Here is a 24,649-nt window from a genome sequence, read left to right as displayed (position 1 = left end):
GATGTGTAATAAATATGTGGGCTTTTATTTAGTTCTGTGATCTGTGACTGATTGACAAACCAGCAAAAAATAGAAGTCAGTGTGTAGTGGCCATTTCACTGGGAACCTGGGAGTACTCATAGGGAGTTTTGGGGGCTCCATCCCAAAAACTGGAAAACAAGGAATGGTGTCATGTTCTTGCTTTGCTTAGGAAAGGACATAAGGTATCACCCAGTGAGAGAGCAGAAAAACACTCTGAAATCTTGCACACACACATATATGGTTTCAGGAACTTGTCTCTAGTCTGTGGGACAAAAGAAACAGACAGCAAGGTTTCCTTTTTCTGAGTTATGCTACTGACATTCAGCACCACAAAACACAACACAGGAATGAGAAATGATTATGGTAACCCTAGGAGAGTTTGGTTTCCTTCAGAACATTCCTCCTTCTTCTCCTCCTCCCTTTTCTGGGCCCTCTCTGCACTCTTTCATCATGTTGCATCCCTGATGTGTGAGGTTTCTTTACTCCTTTGCTTGCATAGGAGTGGAGAGGACAACAGCAGTACCTGGTGCTGTCTTCAAAGTTCCTCCTGATTAATTTGGGGGGGGAATAGTTTTCCTGGGGTTGGCTCATCTCTCCAGGTAGAGACAGTGTAGCATCATCCAAGGAGAGGACTTGTCCTACTGAAGGGAAGAAATCCGAAGCCATGTCCCTTAAGGCATGAGAAGTCCCACATCGCAAGGCCAGGGACAATCATGAAATGGCTGTTCTCTCTCAGACAACCAGTGTCGCCTGTCAGGGGACTGCTGATGGAATAACACAGCTTCTGACAAAGCTGAGGGCCTGTACTCTTTGGAGCACAGTCTATGCATGAGTCACGTTTGATACAGAGCAGAAACACTCATAGGAGTGAAGCGTCTATGTAGTAAGCCTTGCAGCTGCAAAGCCAGAGTGGGTTCACTCACTTTCTGGCAGGGACAGGTGAGGTGCAAATTGTGCTCCAGTCTCAAGCAGCCTCAGAAACCTTTTTGCTGACAAAAGCGCAAGTGAGACCAAGGGAGGTTTTGGAAGTGGGTGCAAGAAAAGAAGCAGCGAGAGGGAGAGGGTGAAAGCTGTTTACAAGCAACAGCAAGCACAAGCTGTTGTTCTTCCTCTCCTCTGTTGACACAACTGATCAGACCCTGTGTCACTGAAGCACTGCTGCAAGCTGAGCTAACATGATAACAGATTCTGTCACACCGTTATCATAAAAAAAGCTTAGTGCATGCACTAAGGGCCTGGAGGGATGAAGACACTCAGTGCCTCTCAGCTGTGCAGACAAAAGAGAACTTGCTCCCTAGATGTTTCCTACTTCCTCTCTCCAGCAGCCTGGGCTGATTTGTGTTGATATGACTTCAGATGTGTGGTCATGTGGCTTCTTTTCTTTGAACCTGATTTTGTCTCTTTCTTCCTGTTAATTGGGCTACTGGATTCTCAGACTTGCTCCCTGCCTTTTACAACACGGAGCTGCCCAAGAAAAAATAAAGTAGTGAGTCTTCAGATACGGTCAGCTGTGTCAGCATTGCTGCCATTCCACCAGCATTTGGGACAGAAGAAGAGCAAGGAGTGGGCAGGACTGGGGCATGACGACTCCAGACTGGCAAAAGTCCCCTTGGTAAACATGACTTTTCACCTGTGAGTTAGAACAGCCTTGGGTTTTTCTCCAGAAGTCCCAGAGGCCAAAAAAGCTCCTCTCTGACCACTTTTCCCAGCAGCTGTGGAACACAGCTGAGGACAGTCAACTTTCAACTTCTAAGAAGAAAAATCCAAAATAGAACAGTCTAAGGTGACCTCTCCCATGAGGGGCATTGTTTGCAGAACTGCAGCAAAGGGACTGTATTGGAAGCAGACACCTAAGATGATTTATTTGAGGGTTGGACCCTGACTTCCTGGCCACCAATGACTCTTAAAGCCCCTCATTTATACATCTCAGCATATCGTGAATTTCTCTTGCTGTTTTCTTTCTAGGATAGATATGGTGGGAGTCTGGACAGGAAAGATGGGCTGCATGGACTAAGGGATCACGGCCAAGGAAGTGCAGCAGCTATGCAACGCAGACACACAGACCCACTGCACCAGCAGACATCGGTAGGTGATGTACCTGGAAGGCTCCATCTGCCCAACTCAGTGGGTCCCTTAGCAATGGCCAAGCAGTCTGGGCAATGTCGCCTGCGCAGCAGTTGCATGAGGAATAGTGTATTAAGCCTGTCGGGACATATCTTAGAAGGTGTTTCCGAGCCTCAGGACTCTACCCCAGCCACTTGAATCTGTTTCTGGGGCTCTCTGAAGGTAGGACTACAGTGTTATATGAGTGTAGTTCTAGGACTGCTCTCAAGGCCAGTCTTAGTTAATGTGCAGACTTAGTAGAAGAGGGAACTTAGCATGAGCTCAAAAAAAAAGGCATCTGGGACGTTGTGAATGAGCCCAAGCTCACCCATGGGTTTGGATCAAGCATGGATCCAGTCCAGCAGAAGACATTTCTGAAAACCTAATGATCTTTCCTAGAAGAGCTTCATGCCCACTGATGCAAGGGACTATCAAGTATCTTTGCCACCACAGCCAGGCCTCCCTAAGCACAGTAGCTAGATGTACAGTACTTTTTTTAAGTCCTCATGATAAGTTGCCTCGTGATACTGTGCCATGCTACAGTGCTCCTTCTGCCTTGCAACGCACTTGTAGTCACACTGTCTCTTCCACTACTTTTTGCTTCAGTTCTGAGAAGACCTGTCATCACTCAGTTCTACTTGTCTGCACCTGGCACATCCTCTCAGACCTACTATGCCATCGAAGTGGGACTTGCCTACCTGTCACCTTTATCTGTCAGAGCCTCTGAGCACAGTGGATGTGGGCATGATCCAGCTATGTCTCTGCAGACATCTTAGGCTGCTCCCCTACCTGGATCCATACCTGGCAGTTGATCTTAAGTAACAATCTGCTCTGCAAATTCCCACTATGTGAATGCCTGCATAGAGCATGGTGTCTTTCTCTGCCTCAGCCCGTGATTCCACTGCCAAATCCAAAGTATTCCTCCATCATCTCCTAGGAGTGTGACCTAAGGTGCGCTCCTCTTCCTTGAGGAAATGTACAGCTTAGCCCAGAACAACCAGAGAACCTAGATCCACAGAAGGGAAGGACAGCAGACCTTTCTCAAGTGTGAGAGAAAGAGGACAGATTGGATTAGGAAATTTGGAAGAAACTGGGAAACAGGGACATGTCTTCTTTTGGCAAAAGCCCCAAATCTTTATTATAATCCAGCTCAAAATACAATGGCTTTTATACTTCAGAAGCTGTGGCAATGAATAACAACATGCCCTTGCATGCCACACCCCATCAGTGATCTAGAAGCCACAAATCCAATTATAGGAAGGTCTATATGTCCAGCCAAATAACTAGGACCCATGTCTAAGCATGGCCCTGAATGGAATATTTAGCAAAAGTTAGTCTGTCTTCAAACAGATCTCTCCACCTGCGCCAGCAAAATATACCTCTCAAACTGTCCATGCCCCATGGTGTGCATGCCAACAATTTCTCAGAAAAGAAGCCCATGCAATGTCCTTTAAAATCTGATTTCTGGTAAAAATGGGAGATTGACTGCAAAGTCTCTTACGACAAAGTTCTCATAAGAAAAAAATCTGACCATAGTGCTCATTAAAGTGCAAACCCAAAATAAACTGATAAGCCCAAACAGTTCCTAAATCCTTTTGATCTCAGGGGACTGACTTTGGGGAGAGTCCAAAGAAGGTTTAAGACCCTCCCCTATGCCCCAGAAGTGCCTGAAAGAGCAAGTATCATTCTTTACAATGTTCACTAGACTTGCCTGTGTGCTGGCTCTCTTGATGTATCCCTCATAGTCCTCTGCTGGCCAAGGGCACATTTCTATAGCCGTACCAGCACCAGCTCACCTCCCTAGAGCCATTAGCTTATAGTGTACAGCCCAGCAGGACTCAGGCAGGAGCCCTTCTCTGTGGTCCCGTAACTGGCTTCAAACATGGCTACCACAGCTGATCTTACAGGGTGGAGGAGACAGAGCCATGTGAACACTATTTCCTAAGGACCTGCTCTCAGTCTGACTTTTCACCTTGTGGTGCGAATACCCATGAATATACTGAGACTGCTGAGAACCCAAGCACCCTCCCTTGGGTGTCCTGGAAAATTGGTCCCTCCTTCCTGGCATCTTGGCCACTTCCTGGTTTAATTGCAAGATGGTCTCAATTTCAGCATTGCTTGTCCTCTCTTACTGACCATATGGACTGGGGCATAAGAGGGGTGACAGGAGGATGATCTCTAAGAGTCCTGGCTCATTGTTCCCTGCTTGTCTCTATCTCTTTTCCAGCGAACGCTATGGGTCCGTGCCTTGTACGACTTCGATGCTGTGGAGCATGACGAGCTGGGCTTTCGCAGTGGAGACATCTTAGAGGTCCTGGACAGCTCCAACCCATCGTGGTGGAAAGGACGTCTGCGTGGGGAGCTGGGTCTCTTCCCTGCCAACTACGTCACACCGGTGCCCCTGTGAGGGCACAGTATGCCCCAGAGGGCCATATTGGAGCTGTTCTTCTGACATGACAGGGACACAGAGGGAGTGCATCTTCCCTTGCCCCCAGGACATACGGTGGTTTTGGTTTTGTCTTAATTTATTGGCAATTGATCTTTTGAAATGTTGGTATGAAAAGGAACCCTTTGAAGAGGATAGGAATTTTTTTCCCCTATTTTTCACATCCATGAAGGGGAGAGAGCAAAAATCCTGGACTGCTCATTGAGACCTTGCTGGATCCTCCCTGCCCTGTCACTTCTTTGGCTAAGTATTGATAACTTCCTGCAATTAGGTTTGTTCTGTGGAAATGCACCTCAGACAAGTCAGGCTTCAGTATTCAGGTAGCCCTACCCCTTCCTTTTGGATCTGGTAGCACTTGTAGTCTCTCCAGGCTCCATTTCACCCTTCTTTCAGAGGCAGGAGGAACACCCACGTGTATTAAATGATCATTAGTAATCACATTTATCATTCAGGTAGGGGAGGAAAGTGAGGGGGCCTTAGGCTGAGGTGCAAGGCAACCTTGACTTTTCTAAACAGTTTCTGGCTTACCCCTCTAGTACTTTCGTGGGTATGGACTGTATGGATATACCAGATGAAGGGAAAGGATCCTGCAAGCTTTTGTACAAACAAACCAGTGGTGAAGGTATGGGAGGATTAGAAGCTACTTTCTTTGCTTCTCCTGATAGTCCTGCTCTTCTTTCCGTGCCCCATAATGACAACTTGTCCCACTTTCAAGCTGCTCTCTGAGGTACCTGCACTTCTGTTAGGCATCCTGGTTAGAGCAGGTCAGGCCCTTCAGCTAAATTAATATCCACTAGATCAGATAACAATGAATATCTCTCACTGGTTCCTTTTGTAAAACTGAATTGGGGAGGGGTTGGAGAGAAGAGGTTTTTCTGGTTTGGTGGCAGAAGTTCTTTCCCTGAGAACGTGAAGTGTTCAGGATCACTGTGTACACAACTCTGACTTGCTGGTGGAATGCCTCATCCAACAGGTTAAGCTGTTACTTTACAGTATGCAGAGAATAAAGTTGTGGCCATCAAATAGTCTGTTCTCTGTTCCAGTTTCTTTTGGATGAAATAAGGTAAATGAATAAGTTTTTCAAATCATTGCTGAGTGAATGGCCAGATGTGATACAAATATACTGCAAATGCACATTAAAAATGATCCAAACCCTGTGAAGGAGACACTGCTGCGTAACCACTGCTCAGGCAACTTGATATTAAACAAGCTGCCTGAATTTTTCACAACATGTGGGACCTTGGCAGTCAGCAAGGAAGTGATGATTTATCATTCTTGGGAAAGAAAGAAAAGGCAAGTGAAAAACTTTAAAAACAAATCAGACCCAGCAAGAAAAATGTTCTTATCTTTTGTTAGTCCCAGTGGGAGAAAAATAATCCAGGAAATAGGTTCTTGGTAGAGTCCAATTCAATGTAGCTGGCCTAAATAAAGCTGCCAGATAGACAGAGTGTTAGCAGAAAGAACCAATTGTCAAATTTTTGAGAGAACTCCACCAAAAGCAGATTATTAATGGCTGAAGTAAAATGAGAATAATTAACAAGGCATATAAGCTCTAAATAGAATAGAAAACTTTGACAGACACATTAAGAGCTTATCTCTATTGGCTACCAGTGTGGTTCAGGAGATGGAGAGATACCATATGACTTCCTGGACTGGACTTGGCCCTGCTCTCTTGCAGCAGCTCTGCTCTGGGTCTTTAGCATCTCCTTTTGATGTGAAGTCCACAAGGCTTCTTTTGGAACAAGCTACCTTATTATTGGGTTGGTGTGAGGGTATAACCTCAGTGACTCCACAGTTTGAGGAGTATTTTGTTGTGATTTGCTTTTTTTAAATTTTTTTTTTTTTTTTTTGCTAAGGTAATATCAAATTTGGAAGAGAGAGGGTTAATATTCAGTGAGAGAGAGAATTAAGACGAGGGAAGATGGAAGCAAAGAAACCAGAGACCAGCAAAGGCAGAGGAGGGATATGAATGATGAATCTTTCATATTCAGGTCTGGCTAAAACAGAAGAAATGGTATGTGCACCCTTATTCCCACCATGTCAAATCATCTTTCAATTAATTCCTTTTTTTTGATTAGTTACTTTTAAAATTAGAAGCAATGTCTCCTTTTCCTTTCCTCAGCACTCTAAAGACCCTCTTGGTAGTGAAGATGTAGTTGCACAAAATTAATTGAAGATAATGTACTTAGCAGTTTGATAGCTCTTCACACATTTGAAACCCCTTTACAGAGATTAACTAATTAAGCAGATCGAAGTAGTACATGGTAAGTACCCCCATGTTAACTCATGATTCGTTAGAGGAAGAGGTAAATTTTCACGTGATTTTTTTAATTGATGTTTAAGGAATTAATACTTAAGGTAATTAGCATTAAAGGACTGCACGCTAATTATGGACAACATACCACAACCACAGTAAAATCATGATTTCCCATTACGAGCAGCACCTAATGACACCAAAATTACTAGGAGGCAAAGGTATCATGGCGCCCGTGATAACTATACTAGTGCCATGTTCTGCACTGCCTTGTGCAGCTGGCCAAACTTTGGTCTGCAAGACCCAGTCTCACTTGCCTCTGCTTTTGTCCTTGCCTGCTCCCCAGAGTAGAGGCAGTGCTACCTGCCTTTACCGTACATGCCAGTAGCTGGGAGGCACAGGCGTCGGACTGCATTTTTGTACCCTCCCACAGTAGAAGTTGTTTTCCTCCCAGCAAAACAACAGCACAGAGAAGAACCGCAGCCTTTCCCAAGTCAATGGAGTCTCTGCATACAAGGAGAGGTATGGGCAAAGAGGGGAGTTTTGCTGCAGTAGAAGGTGCTGTAGCCACAGGATGGAGGCGTTTTCCGTGCCCTGTGCCATTTTCTGCTGTAGTCTGCCCATGAAATGGTATCTCCCATAGATCAGGTCACTTAATAATGAAAAAGAGAGAGACGCTCCTCTCCTCCACCCATATATCCTGCCAACCTTCCTGCTCCTTCTTCCAACAGGTTTTAATTGTAACACAATCTTTGCTAATACTGTGGTGCTGCAGTTACACCTGTGCTGTGAAAACCTCAGATTCTATTGCCCATGCAAGAGGCATGTGTTAGCAACGTAGGACAGGAGCCTTAAGATGACAGTGTAGTGCACTGAGTTTACCTGACATTTGTCAATGTTTCGTAAAGAACTAACCCTCCAGAACACATCCTGAGAGAGCCCACTGTGAAACCAGAATGGGAAGGAATAAAGAGGAACACATGGAAGTATTTTGTTTGGTATTTTTCTTAAGCAAGAAAGACAGTTCATGAGAAATGAGATTGTAAACAGAGATAAAAGTAGGAAAAGTATGTGGGAAGGCAAACATTATTATAACAAATGAAACAGAGGAAGCTGGACTTGCACATGGAAAAATAAGTCTGATGACTACAGCTGAGCTGTGATTTCTCCTGTCTGAACTTTTCGCCTACACTCTGCTGCAGATCCATATTTTGTTTAGAAATGTCTCTGTGATTAATAAGGCTGAGCGAAAAACAGTAAATGGAAATCTTTCATGTGAAATCTGTCCAGGTGGGTTTCTGTGCCACAAAATAGAGATGTCTGTCTTGGTGTACGCACTTACTGTAACAGCTGCACTCGCTGGAGTGTGCTGCAGAAACAACGGGAACATGGCTCGTTCCCATCCGACTGCTAACAGTGTTAAGAGCACCAGGGAGACAATCCGCAGTGCTGCCACAAAGTCAGCACCTGGTCAGGCTTCTAGGCCAGTCCCCCCTGTACCAGGGATACAACAAGTTCCTGGGTTGCTGCTGCTGTTTTTTTAAATTGAAAGTAGTTCTTAATTTCAGTGGGCTGTGCAGGAAATTTGGAGCTTTTCACGACAGGCACCTCTTCATCATCTTTTCTATTCAGCAATACCTCTCATCCTTCCTCCCCAATGGGATCCTGATGCTGCAGGCTCTTGGAAGGCCATTTTGCCTTCAGCCCTTGTGGAAAGCAACCAAGGATGGCAGAAGCAAAAGATCCAGCAGCCAGGACCGTGTGGTCAGGAGAAATCAGCCTTGAACAGCGATGTGGTATCAGCTGGGACATTTTGCACTGCAGGAGCAATGCCCCAGCAGCTGTAGTCCAGCAGTGAGGTGAAGGGTGAGCTCTAGCCTGAGTGGGAAGCAGCAGGTCTTTAATTATATCAATGTCACATCATAGGGACAACAAGGATGTCTGCTGGGACAGAGATGCAGCCATCTGGGCTAGGACTGTGCTCAGCCTCTTGTTCTGCTTGTGCAGCTCTCTGGCAGGGGGCCTGGGTTACGCCAGGCTTGGTGTGAGAAGTATTTGGCAATGCTGTTCCTTCTGATGCTGCCCATCCCTGCCCAATGTGCCCAAGAAGCCTACCCACACCTCCCTGCAGCTGCAGCCCATCACCTCGCTGTCCCTGGATGTACTAGAAAGCCCATCGCCCAGCTTTTGCCTCTGTGCTGATAGAAAAGTCCTCTGCAGACTTGTTTTGAATACTTGTTGAAAGCAATTGGCTTAGCTGCTTTTAAACGAAACCCTATAGAGATCAGTTGAAACCATTAGTGTTCCCTAGATGATCCAGGCAGTAACATTTACTGGTTAAAACATACACATTGACTAAAGAGTTTCTGACACCCAGCCACTCCTTGCTGCTGAAAGCTTTACATTTCAGTGGGGAACCATGAACTGAGTGTATGATAAAGCCTTTAATAGCACTGAGGAAGAGGGCAGAGCATTGCCAATTTCTCCAATTTTTAGAGGCAGCTTTCATGTGACAGAATTCAGGAGCCTTAATTTGCATCAAACGTGAAAGAAGTTTCTTACATAAGCAGAACTGACAGTAGAAAACAGCCAAGGACTTATCTGTGAGCTACAGGACAGCAGGGAAACAGGCAAGTGAGTAGGAAAAGTTCACTGACCTTTGTGCAGAGGGAAAATTCAAAGCACGTTGTCTCCTGTCATTGTGCAAGTGAGAGCCGCTTGGCGGATGTCCAGCCTGCTAACATGAAAATGCAAAATTTCACAAATGGCAGGCGTGCAGGGATCCTTGTAGACATGCAGAAATAAAATTAGCTCAGGCAACAAAGGGAGGAAGAAGAAACAAACAAATTAAAAGATCCCTAGATATCTTGCAGCTTCTCCCCGCTAGTCCAGGCAGGCTCATTTCCACCAGGATTTATGAAAGATATAGCCATGGCAAGTTTGTTTGTCACAAATAAAAATGAGAGCAAATCTGTGGGAAGAAAAATGCAGTTTAGGATATGAGTCTACTACTGTGCACTTAAAGCTACAAAATGGTGACAGTGTCCTGATATCATGACTGAAGTTCACTTAAATGGGAAACCATTCAGTGGTATCAGCCACAGATAAAGAAAAGAAGAAAAAAAAAGAGGTACCTTCTCTACTGATCTAGAGGTCATTTGCATTGTATTTTTTATGTCCGAGCTGTACTGAGTGTGTCTGACTCAGACCATAACTTCCTTGTGGTACTGGCCAGTCCCTCTCCCTTGTCAAGTTCCAAGAACGGCACTACTGCAGCGCCAACAGATAATAACAAACAGCAGGAACCAGTCCGCACTGACCCTTCTCATAAGTGAATGTTTTCTTCCAGGTGCAGCACACTAAAAGTTTGGTGGAAAAATGCTAAATTAGGAGTAGACTGCATCAACCTCTTTTTGTTTGGTTTTTTTTTGGTCTCATCAAAATTTATGGAGAAAAAAAAAATCAACTGCAAGTTTGCTACCAGCACCAAGGGATTGGGGAACTGCCCTTTGCTCTGCCCCTTCTAGATTCATTTTCATCATAGCTGAATACATGTGTACCACCAACAGCTCATTCTGAACTAGCAGCTTTTTACACTCACTTGGCAGAGGTGTGAATAAGAGGGATATGTGGCAGCAGAGAATCAGCTCTCTATAGTTGCATATCTATATATCTGAGCTTGCCATTGTGATGGCAGCTATTTGCCTGTTATCGGATGAAGATGGTCTGCTAATAACAATGGCTGTGATTTCATCAGAGCAGGTGAGTCAATCTAACAGCTCACTGCCACCCTGCAGAAAATGATCCACTTGTTTTTTGCCAAGTTAATGAGTTGAGTCAGCTCACCAAGGGCAGCGTAAGGAGGCCCAGAGCCAGCGCAGGGTGAGCGGTGGGAATGGACAGCCAGGAGGGGAAAGGGTAAAACAGAACCTCCCAGCCCTGGCAGCAGGAGCTATTAGATCACCTCATCCTAGGCTTCAGACTCAGCAAAATGAAAACTTACTTGGCTTTGAGGTTGCCATAATGCCTTTACATGAGTAGGGAATACTTTCCTTAAAGCTTGTTTGAGAGATCGGAGTGGGGGCAGGAAAGGGGGAGAGAACTCAGATCTGCTACAAACACTGCATCCTACATCTCCTCCATGGAAGCGCACAAAAAAAATCTTTTCATTTAAGCAGCAAAGCTGTAAGAGTTTTTTATTTGGGGGACTGTAAATTAAAGCAGGAAAAAAACTAATTCCTAACACGATCACAATCGTAAAGCTCTTCAGTCATTCAAGCTATTATCAACATTACCTCTGGGGAGAATGGACCATGCACAACAGTTTTCAGGAGAAAAAAACCAATAGCAAGAGGCACCTTGCTGCCCTTTGAAATAGCTAAATTAGTGCCACTTGTTGCTGATGCTTCTTTTTCTGGGTGTGGTGCAGCTATCAGTCGTGTTTATCAGGTTGGAGAGCACACCAGTGCTTACAAGTTTAAATCTTCAGCATCAGCTGACCAAAATGATAGCTGCATATTCTCATTTAAAATGTGCATGACTTGAAGAGCAGAGACATTTCACAAGCACTTACACAGCAGAATGCACTCTGGAACACCAGTCATAAACATCTTGAATTTAGGACTCAAAAAATAAGAGGTAAGGCTTCAAGACACACAAATGGGTGGTTTGCACTGACTTTCGACTGACTAAAAATAAAATATGCATATTTAAAAGAGAAGGTTCATAACCACTTGAACAGCATAGCAACATTGCTGTGGTCTCTACCACAGAGTCTCTAGCTGAAGGCTGGCAAGAGGGCTGGATACAAGGTTTACTGGGTAAAATACTCCGGCCTTGGTTATGGGAAGCTGGAGAACATAGTCACGACTGTCCCTTCAGTCTTCTGAAGCATTTGGCTCTGTCAGTGCATGGAAGGCCAACCACTATGAAGGGAGATACCATTACTAACAAAAGACTGGTATGTTTATTGTCCTTACAATAAACATTTAAATGTGAAGCCTATTTTTCTGAAATGTTGGCTTCCCCGGGTCTAGAGGAAGCTGTCTCTGAACAGCAGCCTGTTTTAGCTTGAGTGTGCAGCTGTGGCACATGCAGGCTTGAGTGTGACTCTGGGAGGAGGGGGGCACCTAAGAAGACATCTGAGCAGGCAAGTGGGACTGAGCGTTGTCCGAGTAAGTCGCTGTTGTACGTTTTAAGTCCATGGAGCTATTCTGACTTTTACCAACTGAGGTTCTGCCTCGTTATTCCAGAAAGAGATCATACTTCAATTTGATAAGATCTTCATGTAGGGAGCCAAAGGGTGTGGGTAGTGATTTAGTCCTCTTTGAAATTATAATTATCATCTTTCATCTATTTAAAGAATCTTTATATTTACCTGTGTAAGACAGTCTAATATGGTCAAAGCCTCATGGTTTTCTTTTCTCATGACTCAGACAAAGCTGACCACAGCTCCAAAGCTCTTCTCAACATACCCTTCATATTATGCTTTATTGTTTCTACCTTCCTTATTTCTGCAGCCTCCAGCTTATTGAAAAAGCTGCTGCAAAAGGGTTTTTTTCCAACCATGTCTGTACAGGGAAAATGTGTCATTTAGGAAAAACAGCTGGTTAACTTAGAGCTAGGTCAGCTCAGTAAATAACTCAAGCTGGTGACAGTGGCGTGACTGTTTCACAGTAAGTGGTCAAGCCAAGCATCCTGCATGGATGCACGCAGTCCGCACAGCGGGAAGTGGGGGACACTGTGTTCGGTGGAGGCCTGTCTGGTGTAGAATAACAGACCTCACAGGGGAGTCAGTGAAGAACGACTGTGTTGTACATAAATTACTGTCCCGCATAAAGAAGAGCTAACATTTTGAGGAATACAGTGCCCAAGGAGGCTGAAGCCTAGCATATACAAGACACGTGTTGTGTTCAGAGAGCATTAACCAAGACTGACTAACCCATCTTTAATGCAGCTGTCTTCTGTTCATGCAAAATTCAAATTTATGTTGAGCATCCTGTTACTTAGAGCGTGGGTGCAAAACTCTTTCTAATAGGATGTGTACTGCTAGTATAAACAAGGCTTGGCTGGCTCAGCACTGCAATCACATCAACCTCCTATTTGCATCCCGCCACTGTCTCCCTTTGCACTCCCACATTAGCTGGAAGCTCTTGTCTTCATCATCGTAGCTTCTAATTCCTTCTTCCTGCATCCCCAGCTCAAATGCTTCATTATGATCCTGGAATTCATTCTACAGTGTTCCTAAAGTTCACCATCCCCATCACCTTCTCTCTCAAGAGTGTGTAGATTTGTAGACTTGCTTTCCATTTCATTACACCTATCATGGACATTAGCGCACTCTCTTTTTTTTGTGGTTTTGGGGGTTTTTGTTTGGGTTTTTTTTTTTTTTAAGTTTTCCTAGTATTATTTCAGTATTTATTCTTACTATTCCCAAGTTGCCATAAGTGCTTGGGAATGCTAAATCCATACCAAGTCCAAGGCCCTGTAGAGCTGGCACTATGGCCATGCCCCAGAGCTCTTGCAGCTTCCAGCTAGTGATAAGAGGTGGGTACAGGCAAGTAGACAGGAGTAGCACAAGGAGGCAATGAGGCAGGACAGATCACTGTGATGGCCAAAGCAGCAGGCATTTTTGACTCATCTGAACATCTCAGCGCATGTTATACGAGTAAAGTATTTCCCTCCCTGACCTGAAATCCCTTTTAAGACTTGTTTGTGCTACAGGACCTATAGCAGCGCCACTATGCAAGTAATAACTTCACTGTCAGCGCTCCTGCCTTCCCCTCTCACGGCTTTGCTCCCAATGAAGCAGTGTGGTTTCCCCACGTCCAGTGAATGGGGCAGGGGGGACCTGGACCCCTCCAGACATGTGCCTTGCCAGCACAGGTGCTCTGCTGGTGGTCTGATCCTTTACCCCCCAGGTAAAGAGCATGGAGGAAAGAAGAGTCCTTAAAGCAAAGACCACTCATCTCTGTAGGACCGCAATTTTTACCTGGAACGATCCTTTTGCCTCACCTTGTCAACTTGTAGTTTGTAAGACAGGGCGGGCCTTCCCTCCCTGTCTGCACAGCACATAGACACACAGGTCATGAACTAGTCTGGAAGTTTGGGTTGCTCCTGTGGTATGAATGATTGACTGCAATTAATAAGGGACGAAGCTGAGAGGACCCCTGTGATGCAGGAATCCAGAGTCAGCAGGTTTAGCAGAACTCTGTGAAGTTTCAGCCTTGGCATCAATGTCTGCGTTTCAGGAAGCAGCAGCCTGTGCTGGCTCAGTGGCAGAGCTGACAGCAATTAGAAATGAAAAAAGTAACATGCCAACTAGGGGGAAAAAAAAGGGACCGCAATTGTTCTAAAGCAGAAATTATGAAATGTAGAAAACTGACACAGAAAACAAAACACATCAAGAACACAACCCTGGCTTGAAAAGCTAAAAACAGTAAAGGATTTTAATAAAATCTGGAATAGGAAAAACTCTAGCAATGATACAGACATAACAACATTTTTAGTGATACAGAGAAGACACGGGGCCTTGTGTCAGTTTTTATGGAATAAGCAATGAATACTCATCTTGGCAAACTCTGTCCTATAGCTTTGTCCCCATTCCCACCCAAAACACAAGGGGTGAAAGGAAGACAATATGGAAATCATTTGCCTGGACATATCTCTGCTGAAAGAGGGTGTGACAGGTTTAGAAAATAAGACAGGAGGACCAACAAAGGAGGAAGAGGATAGTTTTCATTGAACCATGACTCCAAAATCCATGAGAGCCTCAGCATCACGCTGAATGGAGGATAATGAAATGGGAAGTCACAAAGGCCCAAATCCTTACAGAGGTCTTTATTTTCACATCGAATTTCTTTATATTAATGGCGTCTAATGTCCATTAGTTGCAGTGGAGCTCCCTTGCATAAGTGGGAATTCAATGTATAACTACACTTGAGGATCTGACCCTCCAAAACGGACCCCGCCAGACCCTGCAAAGACCCTGGAGCCTCTGCTGTGCAAGGACTGGTGCGGGGGAGTACGGCGGGGATGGGAACAGAGCATCCTGTCCCCGCCGTGGAGCGGAGTTGCTGCACGCAGGATACTCTGGCACAGGCTGCTGACATCCTGGATCAAAGTTAATTACTCGTGTCTTCATTTTCATTCTCTGGCTTTCCCACTAACGTGTCTTCCATATTTCTATGGTTCAGTGTGTGTGGCTGCCTGTGGTCCAGAAGGTCTATTATCTTCCCATCCTGACGTCTTGATAGGCAGTAGAACGAGTCGGATAGAGCGCTAAGAGGTAATTAGCATTCAAACAGGTCAGGAGCTCACTTGGGGGTTGTGCATGACTGGGTTTTCCCAACTTCTTGTCAGAAACAAGTGTTGATAGAGCGAGGGCGGCCACCAGCAGTGAAACTGCAAACATGAAATCAAACCTCAGTGGTGCTTCAGAAAAAGTACATGGGGGCAAGGAGTTCACCTTGCACATTTGCTTATCTGAAGGAAAGGGAGGTCATGAAATGCTGCCCAGAAAATACAGAGCATGCTGCAGAGAGTTCGCTGTTTGCTTCCTGCACCTCTCCTCGGCTGTCCATGGAAGTCTCATGTTCTGAGAAGTTTCCTTATTGCTGGATGTAATGTGTCAAACACCTCTTTCCTGTCCTACAGCGAGCTTGCTGGTCCCTTATTTTCAGTGTACACTAAAACGTATGTAGACTACTATGTGCATGTGTGCATTTGTAGAAGATACAGTTAGTACCTGTTTAGATTTGTGGGTATGTGTGCTTGTTAGGAGTTTCATAATTTCTCCTGGAGTTTCCTTATGTGTAAAATGGAGATAATAACACATAATTACCTACCTTGCAGGGCTGTTGTAAGGACAAATTAACCAATGCTTGTGTGGGTGTTTGCAGATGAAAAGCATGATATTAAGACCAAATATAATGATTGAATGTTACAGAAGACAGTTTGTATTTATTATGGTGATTGAATATGAGATGAGAGTGCTTTGTGGGTGTTTATTTCTTGTGTAGTACCAAGTATTTGTGGAAGGTGGGAAACTGGGGGAGCTGAGTTTGGGATAGGTGTCAAAGAGATGGTTAAAGTTAATCTTTAACCTTTTAGCCTACTGACTTTCTTCTTCTCTCAACTAAAGCTGATGCTGAACAAGGGGCAAGAGAACAGAGGAATGAAAACAGGGCCAAGCTATAGAGGAAGGAAATGAAAATAAAATACAATTGAAGATCATTATTTCTAAGAATAAAAACTGAATGGGAAAATAAAAGCTAGGAGAAATGAGGATGGGGAGAGAAAAGAAACCGCAGGGATTCATGGTGTTACATTATCTCCGTACATGGAATTATGAGAAAGTGAACATCAATTTAAAAGAGGCATCAGAAACAATTGATGGAAAGCATGTGCAGGGAAAGAAAAAGAGAGTGGAATGGGAAGGAAGCAAGAGATGTGCTTAATTATTTTTTGGTTTTGTTTCATTAAGTGTAGTGGCACCATTCTTTTATTTTCTATATGTTGCTGAGAGGCACTTCTTTGCAAACATTAAAGATGGTGTTAAGTATTTCAGACACTTTTTCCATGTGTTCCATGGGCAGGCTGGTGAGAGTTAAGGTGCGGATGCATTCGTCAGCCTGAGAATGGCCCTGTCTGGTTTCATTTGGCTTTCATGCTGTCTCTGGAGAATTAATGGAACAAATTCATTTCCATCAACTCCAGTGAAACTGTACCAGGAGAGAATCAGACCCATTCTCCCTGCTAAATGCAGCTGTTGCCCTCTGAAACCCTGATCCAAAGTGTATTTTGGGTTAAACCTGGAAGGTTTTGGTATTAAACACAAAAAATAAACCCAAAGCTTAATTTTTATGATCTCTCAGTGGGTATGGTATGTTGGTATGCGAGCTGCCCAGAGGAGTGGCAAGGGGAGATTGACTGTGAGAAGGACTAAGGGGTAAATAACCACTACACTGCAGAGGTCAGGGAGCAGACTGCCCTTCTTTGCAAATTGTCCTGGGTTGGAATGAAAATCATTGGCAAACATCCCTGCAGGGTCCTGTGGCCTGTTTGCCTTTGCTCCCTCTTGTTCACCGCCTCTCCCTCTCAACCTCCCTTCTTCAACATCTCTCCAAATCCAGGATGGCCGCAGTTCTTCACCTGGTCCTTGTTTCACATCTCTTCCTTGCACCCCAAAACTTATTTTGGGCTGACTCACTCTCACCTCAACTCATTGACCTAAATTAATCCTTTGTGTAATTCAACTGACTACAACTGACGTAAATGGAGTTACATCAGAGCTGAATTTAACCCAGTCTGACTAAAATAGCACCTGCCTTTTCTACTGAACCATTGCTTGTCTCTTCCCCACCTCCACCCACATATCATGATTTTAACACTTCTTTCTCTTCATTGCTCTTTCTTTTATCCCACTGCCAGGAGCAATCTGTGTTCTCAGTGGCCAGTGTTGCCCTTTCCTCTCCAGCATCCCATTCTCCTTCATCCCCACAGCACAGGCTGTCGGTCCTGCTAACAGATGAGCCTTGCCTGTCTGTGTCCAAGTCTATGCAACAGCTTTTCATCTTCCATCAGATTTTGCTGTGCTTCATGATAGAGATGCACCGGCTGAGTTCAAAGCCTGGTTGCAGTGGGCCCTTCATATGCCTGCAGAAATGATAGTCTTACGCCAAAGAATTTGCAAGTCAGAGTGCCAAGACGTACAAAGATGAGAAGGGAAGTTAGAGGAAGGTGAAGTGATTTGCCAAAGGTAGCATAGCAGGACAATGGCAGAGCCACGGATGTCAGACTCAAAGCTCCTCTTCCTTTTCCATGCCTATCTTTTTGCCAGCATAACATTTCTCATCATCCCTTATAATCCCTGTCTTTGGGCCCTCACCTTCACACAGTGGTTAAACATCTCCTTTGCTTTCTTTCTCATCCCCTCTGGCTTTCTGACTTCTTTCAGCTTGCCCTTGGAGCCTGCTCATGTTGGCTAGGCTTTCTTCCCTCCTCTTGCAAAAACCCTGGGTGTTTGCAGCACGCTCCTCTCTGGTTGAGCCGTACTTTACGTTTGGCAGCGTGCTCCACCATTCACATCTGGGTATCTCTTTGGGGCAAGGATTTATTCCATAATTACTCTAGCTTATTTATTATCGTGGCATATATATCTGCAGTATTATGCAAACTGTAAAGGCTTCTAGTTCTAAAGGTCACCATGGGCGTACCTTGTGTTTACCTTCCAAATGCAGATTTGCTCAGAACAAAAGGGACTGGCAGGCCACTGCGTAGATGAAGGCAGGGAATCACCCTGATCTAACTAATTTGCCAGGGCAGTGTTCATAAAAGTAGGTTACCTAGTGCTGCAGACAAACAACCCAGTCCAAACTCGCCCTCTTCCAGCCGAATGAATTAATTAGCCAGCATTGCTGTGTAGTCCCCCAGCAGTATATAGCTGCATGTCCTGGACACACAGAGCAGGAGCCTATCCATTTCTCATCCTAATGTCAGGCCTACCCAGTCGGCCATGCTGGGACTCACGTATGTTGCTGCTTGTTCTCCTGTGGGTATCATGACTGCCTCTCATTCTGCAAAGTTGAGTGCCAGCCAGAGCTTCCTGGAGGTGATGGACAGAGGCTGTGATGTTGCCTTGCCATGGTGGATTTGGCCCCAAGCTCAAAAGAGCCTTGCTGCAGCTAATGCCCTTCAGCTGAAGCCTAGCTGGAAGGCTGCCGTGCTACCTGGTGACCAAGGCCACCAGTACATCCCTCACATTGCTTGTCACAGAGTTACCCCCAAGTATTGGCATGAGTGATATTTGAGCTGTAATTTGCTATTCACATTGCTCTGCAGTGTTGAAAGAGGATCACAAGGCAATTACCTTGCAGGAGAGGATGAAATGACCCCACTACATCCTATACACAACTTGCAGGACTAGTAGAAGGACAAATTAAATGTTTGTGAGAAATGCAAAATGCTAAGCCATTAGTTGCAGTCCTTCCCAAGATCATCCGCTGTCTAATTGCATTTCCTGCCTTACTGTGGGTTAGGTCAATTGTCAGCATGAGGGGGAAAAAAAAAAATCTAATCATTGCTTCCTCTACTAATTGGCAGCCTCAGCGAAGTGGAAGTAGAGCCATGAAGACTGGACTCTCTCAACCTGCTTGTCAGAGCAGAGATGCTGTGTAGGGATGGGGATCCGCCACAGGCTGCACTCTTCCCAGGGGATGCAGCTGCTTCTCCAACAGAAGAAAATAAATACAGGAGGGTGGGGAAGAAGGTGGGGGGATCTGACAAGCAGAAACATGTTACTGAGCCAGCCTTGCTGGAAGAGTAAAAGAAAGAATGCCCATGGTCACTCACAAGGGAAGAGTTTTAAAAGATCCCACAAAAGGATGGCAGGGCAAATAGAAAAGAGCGGGTGAGGAGGATAAGCTAAACACAAGGAGAGATCTACGGATTCTCCATCATCAGGAGAAGAGGGAAAAAAGGAACATGGATAAGCTCAGTGCTGTGGCTTATTTCTGCTGCCGCTCCTCCGCCCCTTCCTTTCCTCCTATGTGTTTTGCATGAGGGTGCAGCATGGTAACGTACCGCAGCCTCAAAATAAAGAGTAGTGGGGGACAATCTGTCTGAAAAATACCACTCTGGAGAAAAGAATGTCTTAAATATGACGATCAAAGTTTCCAGATATTAACAGATGAGAATGGTTTATGAATCTGGATTAGCTCAGAATCCATTTGATTATTTTTAAACCTCTAAGACTGAAAGCTATAAACCTTCCTAAGAGAAATGCCACTTATTTTAAAATGAGCAGCGAAATCTTGATTAATTGAGTTGCAAAAGAAATGGATCTAAAAACAGGCACTGGAGGAACATAAGTGCATTATGCATTTGGGTTTTGCTTTTGGAAGAATTCAAAACCAAATCTTTCTGCCAATGCTGATCTGAAAATACGATATTCTAAGCCTGAATTCAGGTGTCCGTAGACCCAGGGAGGGACAGCCTGGGTCACTGTCCCTGTGACACTGTCTCAGGACCAAGACCATCACCATGGCTCAGGCTGGCTGGCTTAGAAGCTCTTCCCTACTGAAGTCCAAGGTAGGAGTGTCTCCTGTGTCACAACATAGGCACTGTGCTAGTTTCTCCTTGTGTGGCTTTGGAGTGGCCAGAGTGCACCCCTACTTGGAGCAACATTACAGCCTGGGATAAATGGTGCTGTGCAGTGTCTCGATCAAGCCGAAGGGTGATTTGTTCACAGAAAGAGCAGCCAGAACGGAGGCATGGAGTGTTGCCTGGTACTTTTTTTATGGCCTTAGTTCTGGATTTATAAGGCAAAAAAAAGAAACAGCAGATTTCAAGCATAACTTCCTGTAAAGTTTTGCTTTCACACCTACAACACATCTCTCTGGAAACAGCCTTTCAGGAGGGAGGTCTGGTCGGCTCCTTTTATTTGTTTTCTCTGACTCACGGGAGTGACTTTCACCCACTCGATCTGCCTTCACTGTGGCACTGCTGGACAGAAACAGCAGTGAGTGAAAGGTAGGGATCCTCTGGAGCTACGGGGCTTCTGATAAGGTCATGAGCAGATGACTTCTCCTTTACATTGCGTCTCTGGATATTTTTAAGGTAAATACACATCAGAGGCCAATGTATGCTGATCAGTAAAAGGCATTTTTCTAAACACACTTCTAGCACATCTTAAAATCTAGCTGTATCTTTCTCTATGTTCATGAATTACAAATCAACTTGTTCCATCTCCAGGTCTAAGCCTACACTTCAGCCTTCTGCATCTCCCCTCAGAGGGTTCCCTTTTTCTTTCCTATGCTGCTCCTTTCACACAGTTTTGCATTTACTGTGGGGGCCGAACTGCTTCCTACCTGTCCATTTTTGTAGTTTTAGGGCCAGCTTCTAAGTTCTCCTCCCTATATTCAAGCCTCACGGTTCTATTCTTTCCCCCTCCTTATAAAAAACAGGGCTTCCTATTTTGCCATGGCTTTTTTTAGCCTTCTTCCAAAAACTTTGTGGATATCAGAGCCTCATCTCTGCTTCCCACAGCTCTCCTTTCCTCCACTGATTATGCAGCTTTTCAAGTGAATTTGTTCACTCTCGGACACATCATGTCTCTCTCGCATCCCCTCCACTGACTCCCTTTTGTCCAACACATAGCATTGGGAAATCTCATCCTTATCATCAGCACGTAACTCCATCTCCCACCTCATCTTGCTGCACTGGCTGGTGGCCTGCTCCACCATATCAAGATTATCCCATTAATTGCTTCCTGCCAGTCTGCTCCTCACCCCTCCAGCCTCTGCCTGGGACACCCACCCCAGCCTTCCCTCTGTGCTCCGCTCCTCTTCCCGTCAACTCTCACCCGAGCATTTTCTGCTCCAAAGAGTCAGTAGCAATGTGCACTGACGGGTGGCCAGTACACAGGTAAGTACACCGTGCTGTAGACTTGTTGCTGCCTTAACTTATCAGCACCCCCGTTCCTGGTGTTCCTTTGTCTATAAAGCACACTGTGATTTAAGAGCTACATAATTATAGCTGCAATTAAGCATCCTATTCAGAGACTGCATTGCTTATTCCTCACTGTTTTCTTTAGCAAGAGCTTCCATTCAGGGTTTGGCTCATGTGCAAAGGGACTTTACAGCTGTCTTTTTTTTTTTTTTTTCTCTCTCTGCCTTGCAGGAGAAACCAAAGTAAACATAGGTGATGTTGGTTTGGGTTTTTATTTCTTCAGCTCTTCCCTGTAGCAGTCCTGTGAAGTAGAGTAGTATTTTCCTCATTTACAGATAGGGAACTGAGGCACAGCAGACAACTTGGCCAAGGCCCCACAGGGTAGCTCAGCTGAATTCTGAATTGCAACCAGTTTTGTGTCCTTGCCTATATGGGAATTGAAAGATTAAGCAAGAGACCTGGGTCAGCACTATTTCTTACAGCAAACTGCCTCAAACTGTTGCCCCGTGAATGGCAGCAGCCAGGAAAAACAGCTAAAGGCCTTTCTGTGCATGCTCAGTCAGCAAATACCTTGCTGCAAGAAATGAGCCCGTGAACGCAGTTGTTCCTTTCTGCTCCCTTCAGAGCACTCTCTTACCTATTTACTCTCACATAGAAACAACAGCTGAAAAACTGAGTGGGAGGCTAGAAGCACTTAACTCAGTTGCGGCAATTCTCCAATTCAGCAGCTAGGTTTTCTCCCTGAGGCAGTGTAATATGACAGAAAGGAAGCATCTGAAAGCATTTCTTCATCCTTTGGATTGCAGTCTGTCACTGCTGCTGCAGAAGTGACACACCTGCCTGCAGCTCTTTGGGTCGCTGCAGGGAGAATGGTGAAGGCAAACACTTCTTCCTCTCCACCCTGAAATCACCTTGTTTCAGGCTTTTTAGCTCTGCTAATACTTGGACGTGACTAATACACCCATTCCTGCACTGGGTTGGCAGCCTTTGCAAATGAAATTTCAGACTCGGGACAAGCAAAGAGCGGCTTGCTGCGCACGTAGTAGTCTTCCCACAAACTCCTGGATGCCGGCTGCAGAGAAGACAGTCAAGAAGATGCAATCTCCACCAAGCCTTTGCGAGTCTTGCTGTGGTGCCAGCCAGCACAGGGAAGGAGTTATAGTGTTTAATAACAACCATGGCACAGGCACCTATTTATTTACCCTTCCATTTCAAGACGGCAAAGCCCCATCACCTCAGGCTAATCTGCAGCTGGGACACTGAGAAGTGAAAAACACTCTTGTATCCTCCATCCCTTAAGCCATCCTGTTTTCTTTGCAAAAGTAATTTTTAACCAGTTGCTGCTTTTTATGGAGGAAAGAAAAACAAACCAAAACAAAAACCCCAAAGGTAGTATGGTTATCAGAGACATTTTGGTAAATCATGTTGTTTTGTTTTGGAGGATACCGGCCCTCAAAAAAAGGCTTCTTCTATACAACTCTCAACCACTTTATAAAAAAAATGATACTTTCTTTTTAATATATCTGTCCCTGTTTTTACTCCTATTTTGCATGTAGATGCTGACTGCTCTTGAGAGAAGTAAGATGTAGGTTAGGGGGAAGGCATCAGAATGTTATTCCTAAAGGTTTCTAACAAGAGCTTGTAGCAGTTGTTTATGTTGCAAGAAAAACTGCTAGGAAATTTATCAAAGAATATATCATGAGGTGGGCTATTTAGGGACTGAAATTACACAGGAAGGACTGGCAAGAGACATATGCTCAGGACAAGCACAGTTGCAATTAATGCTAAGTATAAGGTGTCATATCTTTATCTAATGCACAACCTGCACTGCCTCGCAAAGGAAAGTGAAGCAATTAGGCCCAAGTAACCAGAATATACGTGGGAGGTTTTTGAAGGCAGAAGATTTAAAACACTCTAATGGGGTTGGGGGAGGGTTACAATAAGAGGTAATATTTCCTGATAGGTTAGTTTACATCCTTTGGAAAACGTTTTGGAACCAGACCAGAAAAGTAAGCAAGACCTTAACCAGGACTTGGCTGGAACAACACCCAAAGACAAAAAGCAAAGAGACCCAACCCTGCCTACACACACGCAGCCCCTCCAGCGAGTAATCCCCAGGATCAAAATAAATCAAAGGACTGATAGTGTAGTTCTGCGTGGATTTGCAGCTGCCTCGGCCCAATTCAAAAGCAGGCTTCTCCTTTCTTCTTTCTCCTGAGCCAGTGCTAAGAGCAGAGAGGAAAACCTGAGCTGAAACAATAATGACCCTCTTCTAGAGCGGAAACCGGGATTCATTCCTTGATCCCAAAGGGACAGGGACAGGTACAGGTATTTCCCCCCACCCTGCCTGCCACGTTTCTTCTTCTCCAGTCCCAAAGGGTTGGGTTACCTCTGTGACAGAGAGGGCAGTTTGTTTGCACAGCCCTTTCTACCAGTGTTTGCGGTGAGGCTGCCAGCCAGAGGGTCAGAGTATATCAAAGGGGACTGAATCATCAGACCTTATAAAAACTCCATATAGGAAATATGCTTGGTTGGAGTGTATTGCTGCGAGAACAGGGAGGGGGGGACGGGACACATTCATGCATTGGGAAAGGGTCTCTCAGCTTTTGCACAGCTCCTTGCCCCTATTTATCGTATCAACACACAGACAACACTTTGTCTTTTAGAGTGAGAGATGTGGGCTAAACATTTCATCACAACAAACTGAAAAATCTCTGCTGCTTTTACTTGGATGTGGGAAATGGTCGCTTGCTTTTAAATATAAAACTAAACATATATTTGTGAACCTACTATTGCTTTCATGTGGGAGCCTTAGCTGAACACAAAGGATTACATTGTGCAGCTACGAATGAATAGAGCACCTAGGATTAAAGAGATTTTATTTAGCCACACATGAAATAGCAGAGCTGATGGCAGCCTCTGGTACAGAAAAAAAAAAAAAAAAAAAAAACCACACCAAGTAGTTTAGTGAGCACTGGAACTAACAAAGCTGTATCTCCTGTGTATTTGTGTGTTGTGGTTGATTGACTAGGGTGTCTAAGATGGCATAAACTTCATCTGAAGCTTTTCATACAGATCAGGCACTTATTAGTGTTTTCACTTTTATGGAATATCTGAAATTAATAAGGCATGAACCCATGTTGTAACTTTTCCTGTTGGGGACTGTGATAGGGTCTCTTCTTGCTATCAGGCCATTTATTTTCACAAAATCTGTAGGGATGTAATTATGCTTCTGCCAAATTTTTTCAAAATCAGCCAGTGGGTTCAAAAGTTATTAGCGAGATGGACAGACAGGCAGACAGATGCAGACACCATGACCACGTAAGCCTCATTTCCATTGGAAATCAGGCTAAAAAGAACCTATATTGAAATTAATT

The 24,649-nt window shown here is 44.7% G+C and overlaps 1 protein-coding gene across 6 annotated transcripts in view; it reads left to right on the top strand.

Annotated features, from left to right (window-relative positions):
* GRAP2 (GRB2 related adaptor protein 2) overlaps nt 1–5,593 on the top strand; it is a 114,061-nt gene extending 108,468 nt beyond the window's left edge. For all 6 annotated transcript variants that reach the window (XM_030041505.2, XM_030041507.2, XM_030041508.2 and 3 more), the window contains 2 exons: nt 1,987–2,106; nt 4,352–5,593. In XM_030041505.2, coding sequence (XP_029897365.1) covers nt 1,987–2,106; nt 4,352–4,531 — 300 coding nt within the window. In that variant the 3' untranslated portion in view covers nt 4,532–5,593. The remainder of the gene's footprint in view (nt 1–1,986; nt 2,107–4,351) is intronic.
* Nucleotides 5,594–24,649: the final 19,056 nt, after the last annotated feature.

Source organism: Aquila chrysaetos, chromosome 17, assembly GCF_900496995.4.
Source record: "Aquila chrysaetos chrysaetos chromosome 17, bAquChr1.4, whole genome shotgun sequence".
In the NCBI taxonomy this organism is placed as follows: Eukaryota; Metazoa; Chordata; class Aves; order Accipitriformes; family Accipitridae; genus Aquila; species Aquila chrysaetos.
This window is presented reverse-complemented; position numbering and strand designations above follow the sequence as displayed.